The following is a 17,061-nucleotide window of genomic DNA, read 5'->3' as shown; positions in this document are numbered from 1 at the left end:
ACTCAGCAGTCCCGGGTTATTGCTCCCCGCGCCGCTTTATTTCCAGGACATTTAACACCGTTAGAGGTTCAGCCATAACTCATTCAAGGACAATCACCGAATATTTCCCCCTTTCAGCATTCAGAGGACATCTATCTGCTGTTTGTGGGATGCACTGGCAGGATTTCCACTGAAGTTTCGCCCAGCAAGCCGCGACCAGCAGTCACGCTGGGAAGTTGCGTGTCTGAACGCACTCTCCATCGAGCCTCGGGACCCTGGTTGAAACTTAAACCCTTTTATTTTGGTCGCCAGTTGACATGCAGATTAGCGCGATGTTAATCGGACCCGGTGCTCCCTTAACGTGTGGAAAATGATTGCGACCAACAGCGAGCTTTCCATGATGGTGAGGAGATGCCCTGTCACTTTCAAACCATTCAGGTAAGCAGGCTTTCTCTCAGATAGCCTTAGATGCCTTTGAAAGGGCTACACGGGAAATATCACCACATTGACTTTACACTTTAATTAACGTGTAGTTAAAGATAGAACTCTATTTCAGACCGATGTGCTTGATTAGAAATCCACTGGTCATCAGAGGCAAATATTTGCATGATTTACATGACTACAAATAAAACTGAAACCCAAATAGATTGATTGCATATTGTTTAATCAATTAAACAACTTTCCTTTTGATTCATTTAATAAGATAGTCAAATACGAAATGTCATTGTAAATTTGAATGATGAATTTGGACTGAACAGAACAAAAACTGCAAGCTACCATCGAAATATCTCTCTGTGTACATATTATACTGGAGTAGATCTTGAAAGTGCAGACTGCTGGAAATAATTGGGAGGACATGGTGCAGGCTATTCCACAATTAAAGTTTGCTTACTCAGCGACAGTGGCCACAGACACATCATTAAAATCCAAAAGCAGTACCCAAACTTAGAGACTTGCAGCTTTGCCCAAGTGGTAATCACCAGTCCAGTAATGGAGCCCATGAGGTTTAAAGTTTTCTGGGGCTTTACAGCTTTTTGCGATGTAATGTGATGCTGAAATGCATGCCCTGCCAAAGCTCCTCCTGATTTATCTTTAACAAACCAGTGAGAAACTCTACTTGCTCATGTTGTAGAGTTCAGTGAAAACTGCAGAAAGACATCTCTCGTTATAATCGTAGCTGTGTTTTCACACAAGAAACTGCCTTTCCCCATTATCTCATATTCTGGAAATGACACTATCACAGTTGCAGGCTCTAGCTTTTGGTTGGCAATCTGCCTTATAAAATTGATAGAAGAATCAGGTCTGTAACTTAGGTGTGACAATCTGTCCTGCAGTTTCCAAGCGTTTTCTCTGCATGACTGCCTGAGCGTTAAGATGAGACAGATTTACGTAAATCTCTGTGAAGAATTTGAGAACTCGACTTATATTTGCCATGTGTTCACTGCTCTCTGTGGTTGCCTGCTTTTATTTTTGGTGTTTGCCCAGTGAGCACAGTGAGAAGAAAATCCATTCATATGATGGCTCATTTGAAATGAAATAGCCAAGCAAGTACACAATACTTCTCTGACTCTGTGTCCTGATTGTTACAGTATCAACTTAGAGAAATTTGCTCGCTATCATTGAATCCTCAAACTCATCTTACAGATATGACTTCGAGCCTGACCTGCAGCGAGCTCTGTTGAGCTTCTCCAGCTGTGAAATTACAGCACCTGCTGTAATTTATCATTTTCTTTTCCTACTCTTTTTGTCCTCTTTGCCTCATGAGCCCTGACCTTGTAATTTCCTCTTTTGTAACCTAATGTCCCCTTTGTCTCTTTCCTGCAGGATCTTTGTTGTGGGTGTCGGCTTCTTCAGTCTGTGCTTTCTAATGACCTCTCTCGGGGGCCAGTTCTCAGCGAAGCGACCCGGAGACTCCCCCTTCACCATGCGAGCTGAAGGTAAGCCTGCTGTTACACACTGGTGCTGCTTGGCAGCCTGTGACTCCAGCGGCTGTGTCCTGCACTGGTAATGAACAGGCAGGAAACACGCTGAGGGCTCTGTGGGGCTGTCTTGATTGCTGCCAGCGGACTGACAGACCTGTTCACTTTTCTCATCAGGAGTGCGCTGGGAGGGGAGGTGGGGGGGCACCGTCAGATGTGAGGCTCCTTTCTTTTTTCATCTACAACACCGTCTTTTTATCGCTTTCATGTCATGATCGTGTCTTGGCCTTCATGGGCTCATTCTAGCTGCGGCACTGCTAGCTGGAAATGGACTGACCGTCTTGTTAGGCTGCACTCTTTTGTTTTGCTGGTCCTGTACGTAGGCAAATAATGCAGGTACATTAAATGTGTTATGAGACATCCTTTAACCGAGATCAAGTATGGATGAATATCTCCAAAATGAGTCTAATGGTGAGATGAGTATTTCCAATTACAGATGAGAATAAGAGATTTAGGAGTATTTTCTCCATTATTGTTGCATGTTTCAGGATTTCTGCTACAGCTATTACAAAGTAGTGCACAAACTGCTCCCCTTGCCCTAATAACGATTAACAAATCAAAGCTACTCCAGAAAGAAATCAATGTTGACTGCTGACAACCAACCCTGAGAGAAACTTTTATTTCTTAGCACGTCCTTTGTGTTTGCATTTTGCGCCGCATATAAACCACTACAGCACAAAGCCATTTGGTGGAGTCTTTGTTAGCTTTTGGACTATTGTCTCCCACCTTTTTATCACCGCCTGGCACAATGTTGACTATGTGTGTCATTCTCTGTGACAGACACCAGCTGGCATGAGAGGAAGCGAAGCTTCCCTTCATCAAAACCCATCCAAGGAGAACAGTTGTTGGCAGCGTCTTGCGCTGATGTCAGTATATTTCTGTTTAAACAAAACAACACAGTAATCATTTCATCCCCATTGATTGTTGCAGGGCCAATCAGTAAACAGCACGTTGCTGTTTTCTTGTTTGTTGTGAAAGATGTAAAGATAATGTTAGAATGGCTAACTGATTATGTCTTGGTTGATACAGATTCTGTCACCTTCCAGGAAACCAGTGTAACTCTGAATATAGATTATAGTGAGACGCCTTACGTGTTGTCATGGGAGACATTTTCAAGGATCTCACTCATCTATACACTGATCTGCCTCAGGGTGAGGGAGAGAAGGTGCGGTAAAGATAGGTGAGCTGTCTGATTAATTAACCACTCACAGCCTGCAGTCAAGGGAAGGTGTCCGGCCTCAAGCTCATTAAACACGGCCGTGGTGCTAACCAGAGAGAGGCGAGTAATGTAAATGCTTATTTTCTGAGCACGCTTCTGTGCAAGTGCACATTCACGAGTGAGAATAAGAGGCACTAAAGTTGGTGTAATGAATTTGAGCTGCACCTCGATCGGGCTCACTTCCCACTGCTGAACAATCAGTACCCACGTTTTTTTTTTCTTATTGCATGTGAGAGAGTGAAACAACATATGTTGATGCTAAAAGTATCCAGTTTAGTTCAATTTAGAAGCACTTGAACATTTATGAATAAGGTCGGAGTGAATGCGTGTCCATGGCCACCCACTTAAGCCTCGTCACTCTTCTGGCCACCTCCTCACGCAACAAGTCTTTCACAGGGCTTCTCACGTGTTACTACAACTGCAGCTGTATCTGTAGAGTCCTGTTTTAGAAAGAAAGTAGAAAATAGATAAATGAAAAACGCTGGCATCAATAAAAAGAAGAATATAACCAACATTTACCAACCCCTATGCTGCCTTCCCCCACCCCAGTTTATACCCACTTCCAAGCTTAGAACAGTAATGATAACACCTTAATACAATGGACAAAAGTAAGAAAACACTAAGAGTAATTGACTTATATAAAATAAGATGAAATTTAAAAAAAATAGGGTTAGGGTTAAAACTAATGAAAATATGACTACATATTCCATTTACCATAAAAAAAGGTGAAGTAAAACAATTAGATTTAAAAAAGTATATATGTGTGTGTAAATATATACACACATAATAAAAAGTAGGTTACAAAGTAAACACATTTAGCATGAAGTAGAACCAGCAAAAAATGATAAATGAATAGACAAATAAGACTGAACTGAGCCAAGCACATCATTTATGTAACATGACTTTATGAACTTTAAATGTAAAATTCATGTACATGACTTGTACCAACAGTTTGGGAGGCATCATCGCAAACTGCTCCGATTGTCATTTAACATATGCAGGAATGAGTTCCACGTGGCAGTGATGGCTGTGCATGTAAAAGAGAATGACCAAGTAAAACAGAAATAACAAAAATGAGACAGCAGTTTCTGTGCCACCCTAATTAGAGCGATGGTCTCAGTCTGCCCACCCTTCTATATATTTTCTGGCGCCGCCGCTGCTTCTGAGTAGTAGTAAGTGAGGCACATTATAAGCAAAAGATGTGAGGAAGAACGCGTCACTGTATTGCCACATTTTGCTCTTGTTTGGCTCCAGTCCTTGCAGGGCTGCAGATTTCTACTGTATGTGGCACGTGTGAGTGATGCACACTGCAAGGTGCAAAGAGTTACGTTTGGATATAGAGCTGTACCCCAGATTTGAAATGCATGCACGTCCTTCATTACTTCCCTTTGAAGGTACAGGAAACTAATGATGTGGAAAAAGTAAGAGGAGGGGTGTACTACTTCTACCAGAGTGGAAAGCATGAAAGGTAGAGGCGTTTGATCCTAGATATCTTAAAGGCTTCATGGGTGCTCTGTGGCTTTCTACTAAGCTCTTTGAAGACCACCTTCATTGTCTGTCCTTTTGCCACAAAGGTCTCAATGCAGCTTAGCCATAAAGGGAGAAATCGGGCATGCTCCTTTCAGGTTTTACCCTGCTCAATGCAAGCTAAACTGTATTAATGCATTCTCCATCCGTACTTACTAGCTCCATTGCCTGAGTTTCTTTTTTCAACTGCTATTACAAAGTGGGAAAAAAAATCATCACTCAGCAAAGACAAATATATCTTTTTAAATCCTTTACAGTTACTGTGCTGAATGTATATTGTGGAAACTACGCCAGATTTGCCCATGTAAAAGCTAATCAAATTATATGTGATAAATGACTTTTTACACTGTAGTGGTACAAAGACCGCTTCATCCTTCGCACTTAATAAATTGTAGCACAGCCTCAGGTGTGCGCGGAACATCGCTTTACTGTGAGTCTGTTGGAGGCGACAGCTGAACTTTTGTATTTCATGGCTCAGCAATATTCACAAAATGACAGATGGGAATGAGTCGATTTTTGACATAGCTCATAGCAAGGGTGTGTCGTCGACGGGTCCTCTGAAAGCTGTGAATGTCAGGACTTTGTTTGAATGAAAAATTGGTTAAGTATAACACGCCTGAAATGGAGTATCCCGCCTCCAAGTTCAGATGTAATGAATGAAATAAACCGACCTTTGCCTCTAATGGAACTTGAAGAATTGATGAAATGGAAATTAATGCACAGGTGGCTGCTTGGGTCTGTGCAGTTAGAGGAAGGCTGTGAATAAAAGATGCCTCCTCATTGTGGGCACTTTCACAAGCTTCTGTCGCCTCCTGGAAAGAGAAGAGATTTTTTTGGATTTTGAGGCCAGGTCCCGGGAAAGTTCTTTTAGCTAAAATGGGCAGCGATATTTGTTTTCTGTACGATGGCTTAAACAATCATTCACTAAAGCTGACACTTGGTACCTTTTTTTCTCATGTTGTTGTTTGGCATTACAAAAGACATATTTCAGACAAAGATCGTGCTGGTGTTGTTTTTTTTTTTTGTCTGTAGCTATGAATAAAATCCTTCTGTTATCTGTTATTTCTGTCATTTGTGAGCTGGACTGTTTAATGCTGTTTAATGCTGACGTCCTATCAGGTCATTCATTGTTACAACTGCGAACTATATGGAAACCAAATACTACACTTTTGATTAGTACTTTTTATTAGTTGGCTGGTGATGTAAACAGCTCTGTTGGAGTGTTACCATAAAAGATCTGCGTGCACTTGAATGAATAAGAGCTCATATGTGCAACTTATAAAAAAAGCAAAATGGCAACTAATGGAAAGAAGGGACAAGATTCTGTGTTTGCTGATACTGAATATGATACTTTAGGGTTAGTTGATGTCACAGTGTCTTGGAACATATTTGTTTCTTAATCAGAAACTGCGTCTGGGTCATTTTCACTTCTTGTTCTCTCTTTGTCATGTTTTTTTTTCCCCCAAAACAGGAAACGTGCAGCAAAGAGGATAATAAAACTCTATAATTCCTGTAATGGAAAATGGTTCTGCATTTGCACATTTGCTTTTTTCTTGGATAAGTTTATTCCTTTTTTTTTTTTGGAGCGATTTACATGGTAGAAAATGTACTGAAACAGGTTTTCTTGCTTGTTTTGCAAGGTCTGTGCTTTTGACACAAAGGACTTTGAGGACACTGCCTCAAAACATTAAAAAAGTACTGAAAGAACTCTGTGTGAAAAACAGTCCCTCACGCTCTGTCAAAACTGCAAAATGTTTTTTGGGGAGCTGTGTATTTATTTTATTCAGTGGTACACGCAAAGAAAGAGCTCACAAGAGATCCCACAATGAGCGCGCATCAAGTCGGTCGCTTACTTTGAAGCACAGCCAGCAAACGATTCAGCCCAGTCTCTCCAGAAGTTGTGAAATAGGAATGCTTTTCCACACATCCGATAAGTGATATTTTCACAATCTAGGCTCAAACAGTGTAAGATGACAGTGTTTTGGTTGGTAGTTTTCTAATCAATTTCTAACCCCAACCGCATTTTTCCGATTCGAACCTTTTACTTTTGAATCCTTTTGGTTTGCGTGAAGTTGAAAAGCAGGTGAAAACGGGAGCACAGCCAAAGTAGAAGAATTCATCACGGCTTGTGTTCAGACAGACAGCAAAATAATGTGCGGCATAAAAACATCATTTTCTTGGAGTTTCTTGCTGAAGCACAGAGCCCACAAAACAAAAATGTATTATTTTGATGGGAAAATGAGCAACATTTGTGTATTACACATCAAACTGCAGTGCAGTTTACATCTGCAGTGAATTATTAAAGTAGGGGACTACAGCAGTGTCTCAGTGTGTGTGCAGTAACACCAAACATGATGATGCCTTTGATTAAACACTTGTCAACATGCACAGTGTGGATTGGGATAGGACATTAAGGCAAAAGGTGGAGAGAGCCATCTTTAAACAAAAAAAGAGCTGGTGGTTTCCCCTTTTCCAGGCTGTCAGGCATGATAAGAGGTCAAGGCTGCACACAGTATACATGACAGGGGTTTTCTGCCCCAACAGCTCCCGGATCCATCGGCTCCTTTGAATGTGTCAAAAAAACAACAACAGAGAGCAACTTGGTCTCGATCAGCCTTCTCTGTAATGAATTTTTGAATCGGGAGGAGGGGGATTCATCAAGGATATCTGAGTTCTGAGCAAAAGAAAATGTTTGGGTTTTTTTCCCCAATGACATGATGTGCGGAGGTTTGTCCCCCACGAAGCCGGCTATCCAGTAAGAGTGCACATCAGAGAAGATAAGATTAACTTATTTAGCTGTCAGTGGTGCTAATGAGAAGAAGGATTGTGGAATACTAATTAAACATGATGTGCTGCAGTAAAAGTTTTAGTGAAATATAAATCATAAATGTTGGAACATTTTTTCCTTTCATGAATAAAGAATGACATTAAGATGCGATAAATTCATATCTTCGTATCAGTCTTTTACTGGACCAGGTTGATGTTGATACTTTTTGTTGCTCAATCTTTTTATTCACCTACAGACATAATCCAATTAGATATCTTACATCAGAGTAACATAAATGTTAAGATTTTACATACATGAACTATTATTAATACGCAGGCGTGTTGGATAACATATCTATAATCATAACACAAAGTAGCTGATATTACTCGTCCATATTGGTGTCACCTAAACACCACCTAATACTGGTGGTCCAGTACTATATTTATATACAATTAGGTAGAAATACTATATAACTATTGATTTTATCTGTGGGAAATGATAAGAAGCACATAAAAACCCTACAGACCCTAGCTTTCTTATTCATTGAGCTCTGCCACAGTTTCTCTCTCGCTTCACACACAGTTGTTGATCCTGCATCAAATTTTTGAAGTTGTATCAGTAAATGTCTGCTCATCTCTACAGCAAGCCTTACTGCTTTTCCTTACCCCAGTTTTCTTTATATGTTGCCCTGTCTGTCCAGTTGGTCTTTCTCTGTCTGCCTGTGCGCCTTCTCTTCTCAGTTGAACTTTTTGACAACATACAATGGAGGATTGGGCTTCTTGACAGTCTGAGGATACATTTTTTTTTCTTTTCTCACTTTTCTTTGTCTTTTTGTGTCTTGCATTTCAAGATAATGTATAGAGGATGTGCTAAATAACTGATGAGAATGAGAAGTGTGTTCATCCTTTGTCTTTTCAAACCTCATATATCAGTTTCAGCTTCAAAATCTTAGAAAATAACCACATCCTTCTTAAGGATATCTTAATTGTTCAAATACATGTATGCATATGTGGATGGCTTAGAACCTGCCTGGTGCCAGAGGTGCCTCATTAAAGTAATTTCTCTTAAATTTTCTCATATTTTATCCAGAGACTAAGTAAAATATTACAATTTTGTACAATGTTTGGAACATGGTGAAGAGCGTAACTCCAATAAATCTTCCCACAGATCTGCATGATTGAATGCAACAGGAACTGGATTTCATGCAGAGTGTGGATTGCATGTTACCTTTCAAAGTCTTACAACTCATCATTGACCACGAGGATAATTTTTAGTTTAATTGTTCATCTGAATCGACAGATGCTCTACTGCATAAAAGAGACTGCTTCAAGTTTCTTCACCTTGGCAAAGACAAGCAGAGCTGCCGCTGTCTGAAAGTGTCAGAGTTCCATTGGAAAGAAGTGAGAATGTAACAGCTCCAAAGGCCACAATTTATCAAATTGTAAAGAGGCTTCCAGGATGTGCTGCTCAGTGACAGTAAAAATTACTGTAAAAAGTCATTCTGCAAAGGTCAGTGCTCATTTTTCTAAAAAACACCAGAGAAGACATCTACAAAGCTTGCTTCTGGTACTGATTATCAACCCCCTTAAGAGTGAAATGTTACCTTTTTCTAACTGCTTTATATTCACAAATATGTCATAAAGCTGTCTTTGCAAAAAGGATTCTCGCTAATTTCAGAGCTTAAACTCATAGTAAAGGAGGAGTAGCAGAAACTAGCAGCAGACATGCAAGAAGTTTGTAGTCATTCTTGCTAAAGGCTCTGTAAGTCAAACATTAGTGAGCTGAGTGTTCGTCAAGGTATTTCTTCTTTGGTTCATAACCTTGGGCATTTCATCAAAATGTTCTTATTATACAAGATTGGTTCATTTGGTTTTCATAATTGAATGTATTATGTACTTCAGATTCAGAGTTTCCAGTAATTTTGACCCAGGTCTCCAGACTGTGGCCTCCAAATGAAACACTTTCTTCCTTCAACACTGTGTGGGGGTTCTAATGAACGCTCAGGCACTGCATCTTTGATGGCCAGGAGAGATGTTTAGTCTTTCATTTAATCTTAAACTCATCTGGAATTCAGAGTTGAGACACCATGCTTCAGAGAATCACAGACAGATTTATCTGTAAAAGTTCTGTCATTCTCCTTCTTTTTGACCTTTTTGACCTCACATACTCAAAGCCTCGAATGTATCACTCCTTTTAGATTCAGCTGAAAGGCTTGCGGAAATGCCTGAAGGACAAGCATTACATGCCAACGGCCACTGCTTTAAGGTTTTATATTGGAAGGTGAAAAGCTTTAACATTCAAGGGCAAGTGCATGCTTTATTTTGGGGGTTAGTGTGAAGGAGTGATAAAGCACACACTGAAAGTAAATGCAGAAGAGATAAAAAGATATTGAGTGACGGCTGCTGAAATTTGTAGCTCAGACTTGTGTGTTTAAGAAAAATCTTCATGCACACGTGCAGATTTTCTGAGCACACAAACCAGCTACAGTACGAATGATGATCTAATTGGAATTAGTTTCTTAGTACTAATTGTGCTGTGGCACTTTCGAAATGCAGTCATTAAAGGTAATTAGCTGCCGCTAGGTCAAGCTTTTATCAACCAGCTGATGAGGAATGACACAGAGGAGGCTTCGTTAAGACGTGGATGCCATCAACTCCTGCCACACCACCAAACTCGGAAAGAGTTAGTTTCCCTAGAGATGGCAGAGAGAAACAGTAAAAGGGTGTCTGGTGAGCTGCTGATTGCAAACATATATAAGGTTCGGTGCTAAAACTGTACTTTGTGGGAAGAGTGTTCAGCCTCAGTAATGGTGATTTACCGGCATAATTTGTGTAAGGTTCATTACTGTGAAGAACAGTGGCTCCTTCCCACTCAATAAAGCCCAGAGACTTTGTTTACACTTTCTGCAGCGGGTAGTCTGCAACTGACAGAGGATTCTCCTAATTTAATTGAATAAAGTGAAAAACATTGTTGTTGAGATTTTTCAGATATATAGTTTAGTGACTGCCCTCTGCCTAGATTTGCCTGAGTTGTTTATGCAGGACGGATGGTTCCTAATTTTGTCTATGGAACATGTTACCTCTAGTGGTTATGAGAGCAACTGTGTATTTTAGTCCTAACCGTGATCGTTTTCAAACACTAACCAAGTAGTTAGTCCTAACCAAGTAAAGTTACTGTCGGAACTCAACAAGGAGTGGCAAAAGCATTGCATTATTGATTCAATCTAACTCCAAGATGAAAACAGTCGTCATGTTGATTCTGAATTAGTGTCATGCACAACTGAACGTGCTTGACGTCCATCCCACCACCCACTTCCTCATGAGGATTTTGTGGTTTCTTAGAGAAAACACTTAGAGAAAGCGACATCCAGCCAGATATGCAAGTGTCACATTTCCCTCCTCGCTTGTACTTTACAGTCTGCCGGTATGGGTCTTATTTGAAGCATCACTAAAGAATTTGATCATTTTTTGCTCTTTGGCTCTCTGTACAGTTGTGCGATGGGATGCCGCTGTCCTAAAACAAAACCTCTGTCTGAACCCTGTCCATGCACAGTTATATATGTGAGTGTGTGGCAGTGATTTAGAGGCTGACAAAAACAAAAACAAAAGAAGCCACCTAAGATGTCGTGCTCTCAAAAAGACAAAACAAAGACACCAAAAAAGTTCTTCCTTATCTGTGTCAAAATGTTTTTTTCTGGTTCAAATTTTTGAAGGATCTGAATGTGTGTGTGTGTGAAATCAATTAGTCTGCATATATTGTACATATTACAGTGCTATGTATTGCAAGATAGCAGAGAACATTTTAAAAGCCAAGATTTTTGTATGAAATTTGCTAAAACTGACTGATAAGAAGAACTTATTTCTATGTTGGTCTGAAACAGAATTGAGGTGGCTAACTGAGGTTTCACTTGTGAGGCAGAGACGATTACAAAAAGGTTAGAACTTGTGTTTCAATAATGTTTATTCCCCATGAGTCCTGTCACAACGCACTAAGGTAAATGTCTAGAGTATATGAACATATTTCATTAGTTATATTACATGAATTAACCACAGCTTTGGTCTCCTCTGATTTACGGCCTACACAGAGCACAGGGAGGAATGATAACATTGGCAACTTCATTGACTGATATATATGTATATATACTTTACTGAAGTGATATATCAGTTGGTGGACATGTTGATAAATGGTGATCCTTTCTTGTTTATTCAGTGAGTTTTGGACTTTTGGATGTTGTACTCCCCTCCACAGTTATACATTACCCAGCAACATTATTCAGTTTAAACGTGTTGTTAAACTGCTTCTATAAAGCCTCGACTTTGAATGGGGATTTGTTTAGTCTATTTGGCCATGGAATGAGAATTTGTTGTATAACTACTGAATTATTTAAAGGCTGTTTCCCAGAAACGACTGAGCAGAAGATTTCACGGGCAATAAAGGGACAATAATTCAGGGAATATCTGTTTTTCCCTCATAGAACTTTTTAAGCTATTTGAGAAAATCATCTCAGCATTTTTTATTATTGTTTCACGATGCCGAGCATCTCTCTTTTTGTGTCTTTGCTTTTATTCTCTTGAACACACTTCAGAAACACTGAGAGGAGGAGTTTTCCCCCTCCTCATTTTATTTACTTGTGATTAAATAAACATTTTTTCTGAGAAAGGTGACTTTTGCGTGGCCAGTGATGAATGAACTCTGACAAGGGAAGTGAGTCTGCACACACTGCAGTTTCTAAAGCCTAACACAATTGATGAGGGAGCACTCAGGGGTTAGGCTTCATTTTTGCTCTATCCAAAAACAATATGAAGCTTTTGTTTTTTCTTACCATTTTGTTTCTTCAAGAAGTCAATTCCACAAATTCACTCCGAAGCCCCGAGAGTGGCATTCATCATCTCGATTCTCTGAATTTTCTTCATCAAAAACTATTTAAGACCCACTGCTTGAGACAAAAAGATAATTCTAGCAGCAAATGTTAATAGCTGAGCTTGTTAACTGACCAGGTTTTCTCTGACAGTGTCATTGTGGTTTACACCTAGCATGATCTTTGATCATTTCAGCGAGGAAAGTAAATCCACTATTGTGAGACTAATTTGCAGATTCCTGTGTTTTTGTGGCAGAGCTGGCTTCCAGGGAGCTGCAGCAGTAATTGGGGCCTCAAGTAAATGGAAAATGACTTGTCTGTGTGACCTTGGTGCATTTAAATTCTAGTAAAGTAAATCTTCTCGACGAAAAAATATTCTGTGTTGATTTAGAAGATAAAGCAGGCTGTTGTTGCTCAGGCCAGGTAATCTACATTAAATCAAGCCAAATGAGGTTAAGAAGTGGTTAAATACTCTTAACCCTTACATCATGCTCCTTTGTGGTTGTTCCCCTCTTTTTACCATCTCTTTGATTGACATTAATGTTATGAGTTGTGTCCTACAACTGTGTTTGTCTCTGTTTCTTTCAGTGAGTGGCCAAGAGTCTCGTGGCGTGCTGAGAAAAATCAGTGACATGCTGGAGGTGATTATGAAGAGGATGGACGCCCTGTCTAAACTGAACAACACCACCGACACCCACAGGCTGGATGAGCTCAGCTCGGCCTTGGACAGGTACGTTGCAATGCTTGCTGGCATGCTGATGTGTTAATAACAAGACATTGTTCCCTGTGCAGCTTACAGAGAATATAAAAGATGAACATATATATATATATACATGCTAAAAATAGGTTTTTGTGATCAGACAAATCATGTCAAAACATTTCACACATTTGTAAAATTGCCCTTTTCACTTAATATGGTGATAAAAATTAACCATTAGGGTTAAAAGGAAATAAAAAATAAATAAATCTGGTGAAAAAGTGTCCATATTTAGTTGAAGGAACCTTTTGATGATAACACACAGCACACCGTTATTTTTAAATAGAGTTTTCCACCTCTTTCTTGCAAAAAAAGGGAAGATCAACATAAGTGAAACTGATATGGTATAATGTACCTGTGCGCAGATCTGTGTGAAGAAAACTCCAAGGCCAAGTATGAGGCCTTGTTGCCTCCCACTAGAGTGGATCCCTTCTGTAAAAGTACTTTGCGCTGCTTTGTCCAGGGGCTGAAGAAGAAAGAACTGCAGTCCTCTTCTTGGGCAACTGGAGAAATGAAAGACACTGCCATTGGAAAAAAAAAAAAAGAAAAAAGTTGAAGCTGCCAGCTCAGAGTTGTGTGCTCTGTGGTTTCCTTGGCAACAGACCTTCTCTCATGCTCTCACCTGCTCTGACTGTATGGAGAGTAGGCTTCCCTTGCTGTTAGATTCCCTCCTGGACAGCATGTCAGTTTCCTTCACAGACAGGAAATGTCTCTTTAAAAAACATTTTTGTAAGAGTGTGCAACTTCACATAGAGTGATATAAAGATATCCTGACACACAAAGAAATAATGGTATTACAGTTCTGGCTGCTCGCTGCAAAATAACAAGAAATGGCATCGCCTCACCTGACCTAATGTTCTGCCTTTCAGAGGCCTGAGAGAAAATATTTATTGTGCGCTGGCAATGATTCCACATATTAACATTTCTGTCCACAGCTTGATTACTACACTTACAATTTAATTTTCTCTGCAGACGGCCCTGTAGATACACTCTCAGACGCACAGATCTAACAATCATTTAATTGGCCTCTCAGGGATTACACTGCAAATGTTACAGTGACAAAGGCCAAATAGTTTTACTTGGCAGATAAAATATCTCACTCTGTGTGGCTCAGAGTGGCCAGATACTGGCCCAGGGTTGACCCATGAGATTAGACTAAGATCTCTGGGCAGGAACACTTTATCCACCTGGTACATTGTTTAAAAAGTAATTAAGTTCTCATCTTGCTCTGCGGTAGCTGATAGATTTCCCTCTCCCTGTAGGGCAGAATATGGGATGATTTTGTGTGAAAGCTTCCGTGTGTGGGTACTGTGCTATTTTGAAAATGACAATTCATTTAGGCTGTCCTGTTGCAATTTAAAGTCAATGAAATGACGTTGTGCTACCACTGGCCTCCTGGCCTCTGTATGGAAGGAGGTGGAATGAAATTAGGCTTTAGGATTATGTTAAGATATGCATTTAAGCACGGTTAAATTGCTTTTCCCTGGCAAACACACACACACACACCCACATGCAATGATAAATGCTGCTTCAATGAAATCAGACTTTTACTGCTTGATCTACATCCGGCTATGAGCCACATCTCCATTAGTTTTTTTTGTGAATTTACTGGGTTTACATATTCAGAGATGGTTAATGAGCAATATAAATTCCAGAACGATACAAGAGTGCTCATTAAAATAATTCATTTAAGTGTTTGTTTTCATGTAAAATGGCAATGAGACACTGCAGTACAGTTGTTCCATCACAGGATATTAGTTTATCAAAACACAGGCAGCAGACATCATTATAGGTATGTGCTGATGTGCAAAAGTTTAAGGCCAGAATTTACTTTACTTACTGCATGTCGAATGTTATGAAGTGTGCTTGAAAATAGGTTGAACTAAAGAAACCCAGGATCCAACTGCGTGGATTTCCTTCCACCAGTTCCATGGGATTCAGCAATGGTTGCAAAACATGAAGTAACAAAACATGAAACAACTGAAAGCATGTTCCTGCATACACTCCCCACAAATGTCTAGTGAATGAAACAAGCGCCAGTGAAAATACAAACACCAGGTAAAAGAGTAATATACATATAGCAATATATAGAAAATCATCACTACAATGAACATCTCAAGGATTTACAGTCTGTTAATTCCTGTGAGTTGCTCTACAACGTTCTGCTGCTGAAACTATCACTCAGAGTAAGAATTAAGTAATTAAGTAAGAAAATTAACTATTTAAATCAATATGTAATGAGGGAAAAATGTCAAAATAATTGATGGCTTGAGCTCTTAAAATGAAAAAATGAATTGATTTATTTTTCATATTGAATAACTAATGGTTTGGGTTAGCCAATGCAGTTTGAACTGAATCATCTGAGCTCGTGGGAAACTAGGAGGAGGAAATTCTCTTAGGCAAAAATAACGGACAGATCAAAAGCAGCTGTTGTTGTGCCCAGAGCTGGACCAATTAGTAAGTTAGTAACTACTTGAATGAACAAAAAATAATTAATAGTTTCACAAAAAGTTGCATAGCTTGACACATAGAGGGTATATCTCTCTGCGACCTTTACCTTTGCTTCAAACACTCATAGGAGCTGCAAAGCAAGTTTTACTTAACCATATATAATTCATTGCATAAATACTTTAACAATTCATGCATGTAGCTCCAAACCATTCCTGTCACTTTGCAGAAAAATTGAAAAAAAGATTGTTTCTTCCATTTGAAGGTCTGCTGTTCCACAGAAGGACTGAATTTGTGAAGATGCTTTCCTTAAAGTGTGTTTGCACCTTGTAGAGCTTCCATTGTGCCATGACTTCAAGTATGTTCCCGGTGTTAACTGCACATTCAAAAGCAGAACTTGAAATAAATATAGTTTTTGGCACCTTTTTATCACATGATCTGTTTTTATATATGTATATATAGAAATAGAAAGAAAGCTGATTTCTTTACAAAAATGTCCGAAGTTATTGAAAACCAGCAACAAAATAGTGCAAAAGACAAAACAGACTTTGGACATAATTATTTGTCCCCTGAAGCAACAACAGAAGCATTGAAATATTTCCTGGAGCCATATGCAGTAGAAGCTTCTTGAAGTTGTCTGCCGGTAGGTTCTGCATCTTTTCTATAACTGATAGATTTTCAAATAATTTTAGGTCAGGGCATTTTTTTCGCGAAAAAACTTCAAGACCTTCAACTTAAATTTAGTTTCTCCAACACCGGTCTGCACTTTGCAATTCAAAATGCCTTGGTAAACTTTCTATTTTATAGTTTAGATGATACATTCTGGTCCTGCAGTACCTGAGGCAGCAAAGAAACCCAACAGCATGCTGGAATCACCGGCACATTTTATTGAAAGTTAGGTGTCCTCATTGGTTTCCTGTCATCACCAACAAATAAAAGGATGGGCTCCATTGCCAAAGATCTGTACCTTCCAGACAGACTCTAACTTTTCTTTGAAGCTTTTAAGAGGTTGGATTGAGTGGCTCTACATCATATTGAGTTCTCAGTGTTGTTTGTTACTTATTTATATATATTTACATATAGAAAAAAAAGTTTTGGTTGATGCTTAGTAAATTTTATTGGAATATTCCGATGTTACAAATTTGTAAAATTTCCATTTACCTTTTTAATGTGATTCAGTTATAAATCATTCTAAATTATTATTAAATATGCTTCAAATTCAGGGATTTCAACAATTATCGCAATGTATTTGGATCATCAGGCTGTGAGTGGGTCTCCAATCTGAACAAATGTTCAGATAAAATGCTCTCACGTTGTATCTGTCAGAATAATTTCTGATTATAGAATTTCAGAGTAATTTACATTTCAAACTCCTGTTTTCTCTTTGTTCTCCTGTTTCATCCACCACTTTGCCATTTCCATTATAAAGATTGGTTTATGGTTATTTTGTCAACAGCTTATATGGCATAGGGCTCAAGTCCAGTAAATGATATTTGTCAGCAACCTAACTGTCTTCCATTAATATGG

The 17,061-nt window shown here is 39.2% G+C and overlaps 1 protein-coding gene across 1 annotated transcript in view; it reads left to right on the top strand.

Moving 5' to 3' along the window:
* The window catches only part of LOC140273770 (alpha-1,6-mannosylglycoprotein 6-beta-N-acetylglucosaminyltransferase B-like), a 52,788-nt gene continuing 35,727 nt past the window's right edge, over positions 1 to 17,061 (top strand). Inside the window, exons 1-3 of the mRNA XM_072369431.1 lie at positions 1 to 417; positions 1,804 to 1,916; positions 12,918 to 13,059. Coding sequence (XP_072225532.1) covers positions 350 to 417; positions 1,804 to 1,916; positions 12,918 to 13,059 — 323 coding nt within the window. The 5' untranslated portion in view covers positions 1 to 349. The remainder of the gene's footprint in view (positions 418 to 1,803; positions 1,917 to 12,917; positions 13,060 to 17,061) is intronic.

This window comes from Leuresthes tenuis, unplaced genomic scaffold (assembly GCF_036924035.1).
Source record: "Leuresthes tenuis unplaced genomic scaffold, fLeuTen1.0.hap1 SCAF_17, whole genome shotgun sequence".
Lineage (NCBI taxonomy): Eukaryota > Metazoa > Chordata > Actinopteri > Atheriniformes > Atherinopsidae > Leuresthes > Leuresthes tenuis.
Note: the sequence above shows the minus strand (reverse complement) of the source record. Positions and strands in the feature narration are given on the sequence as shown.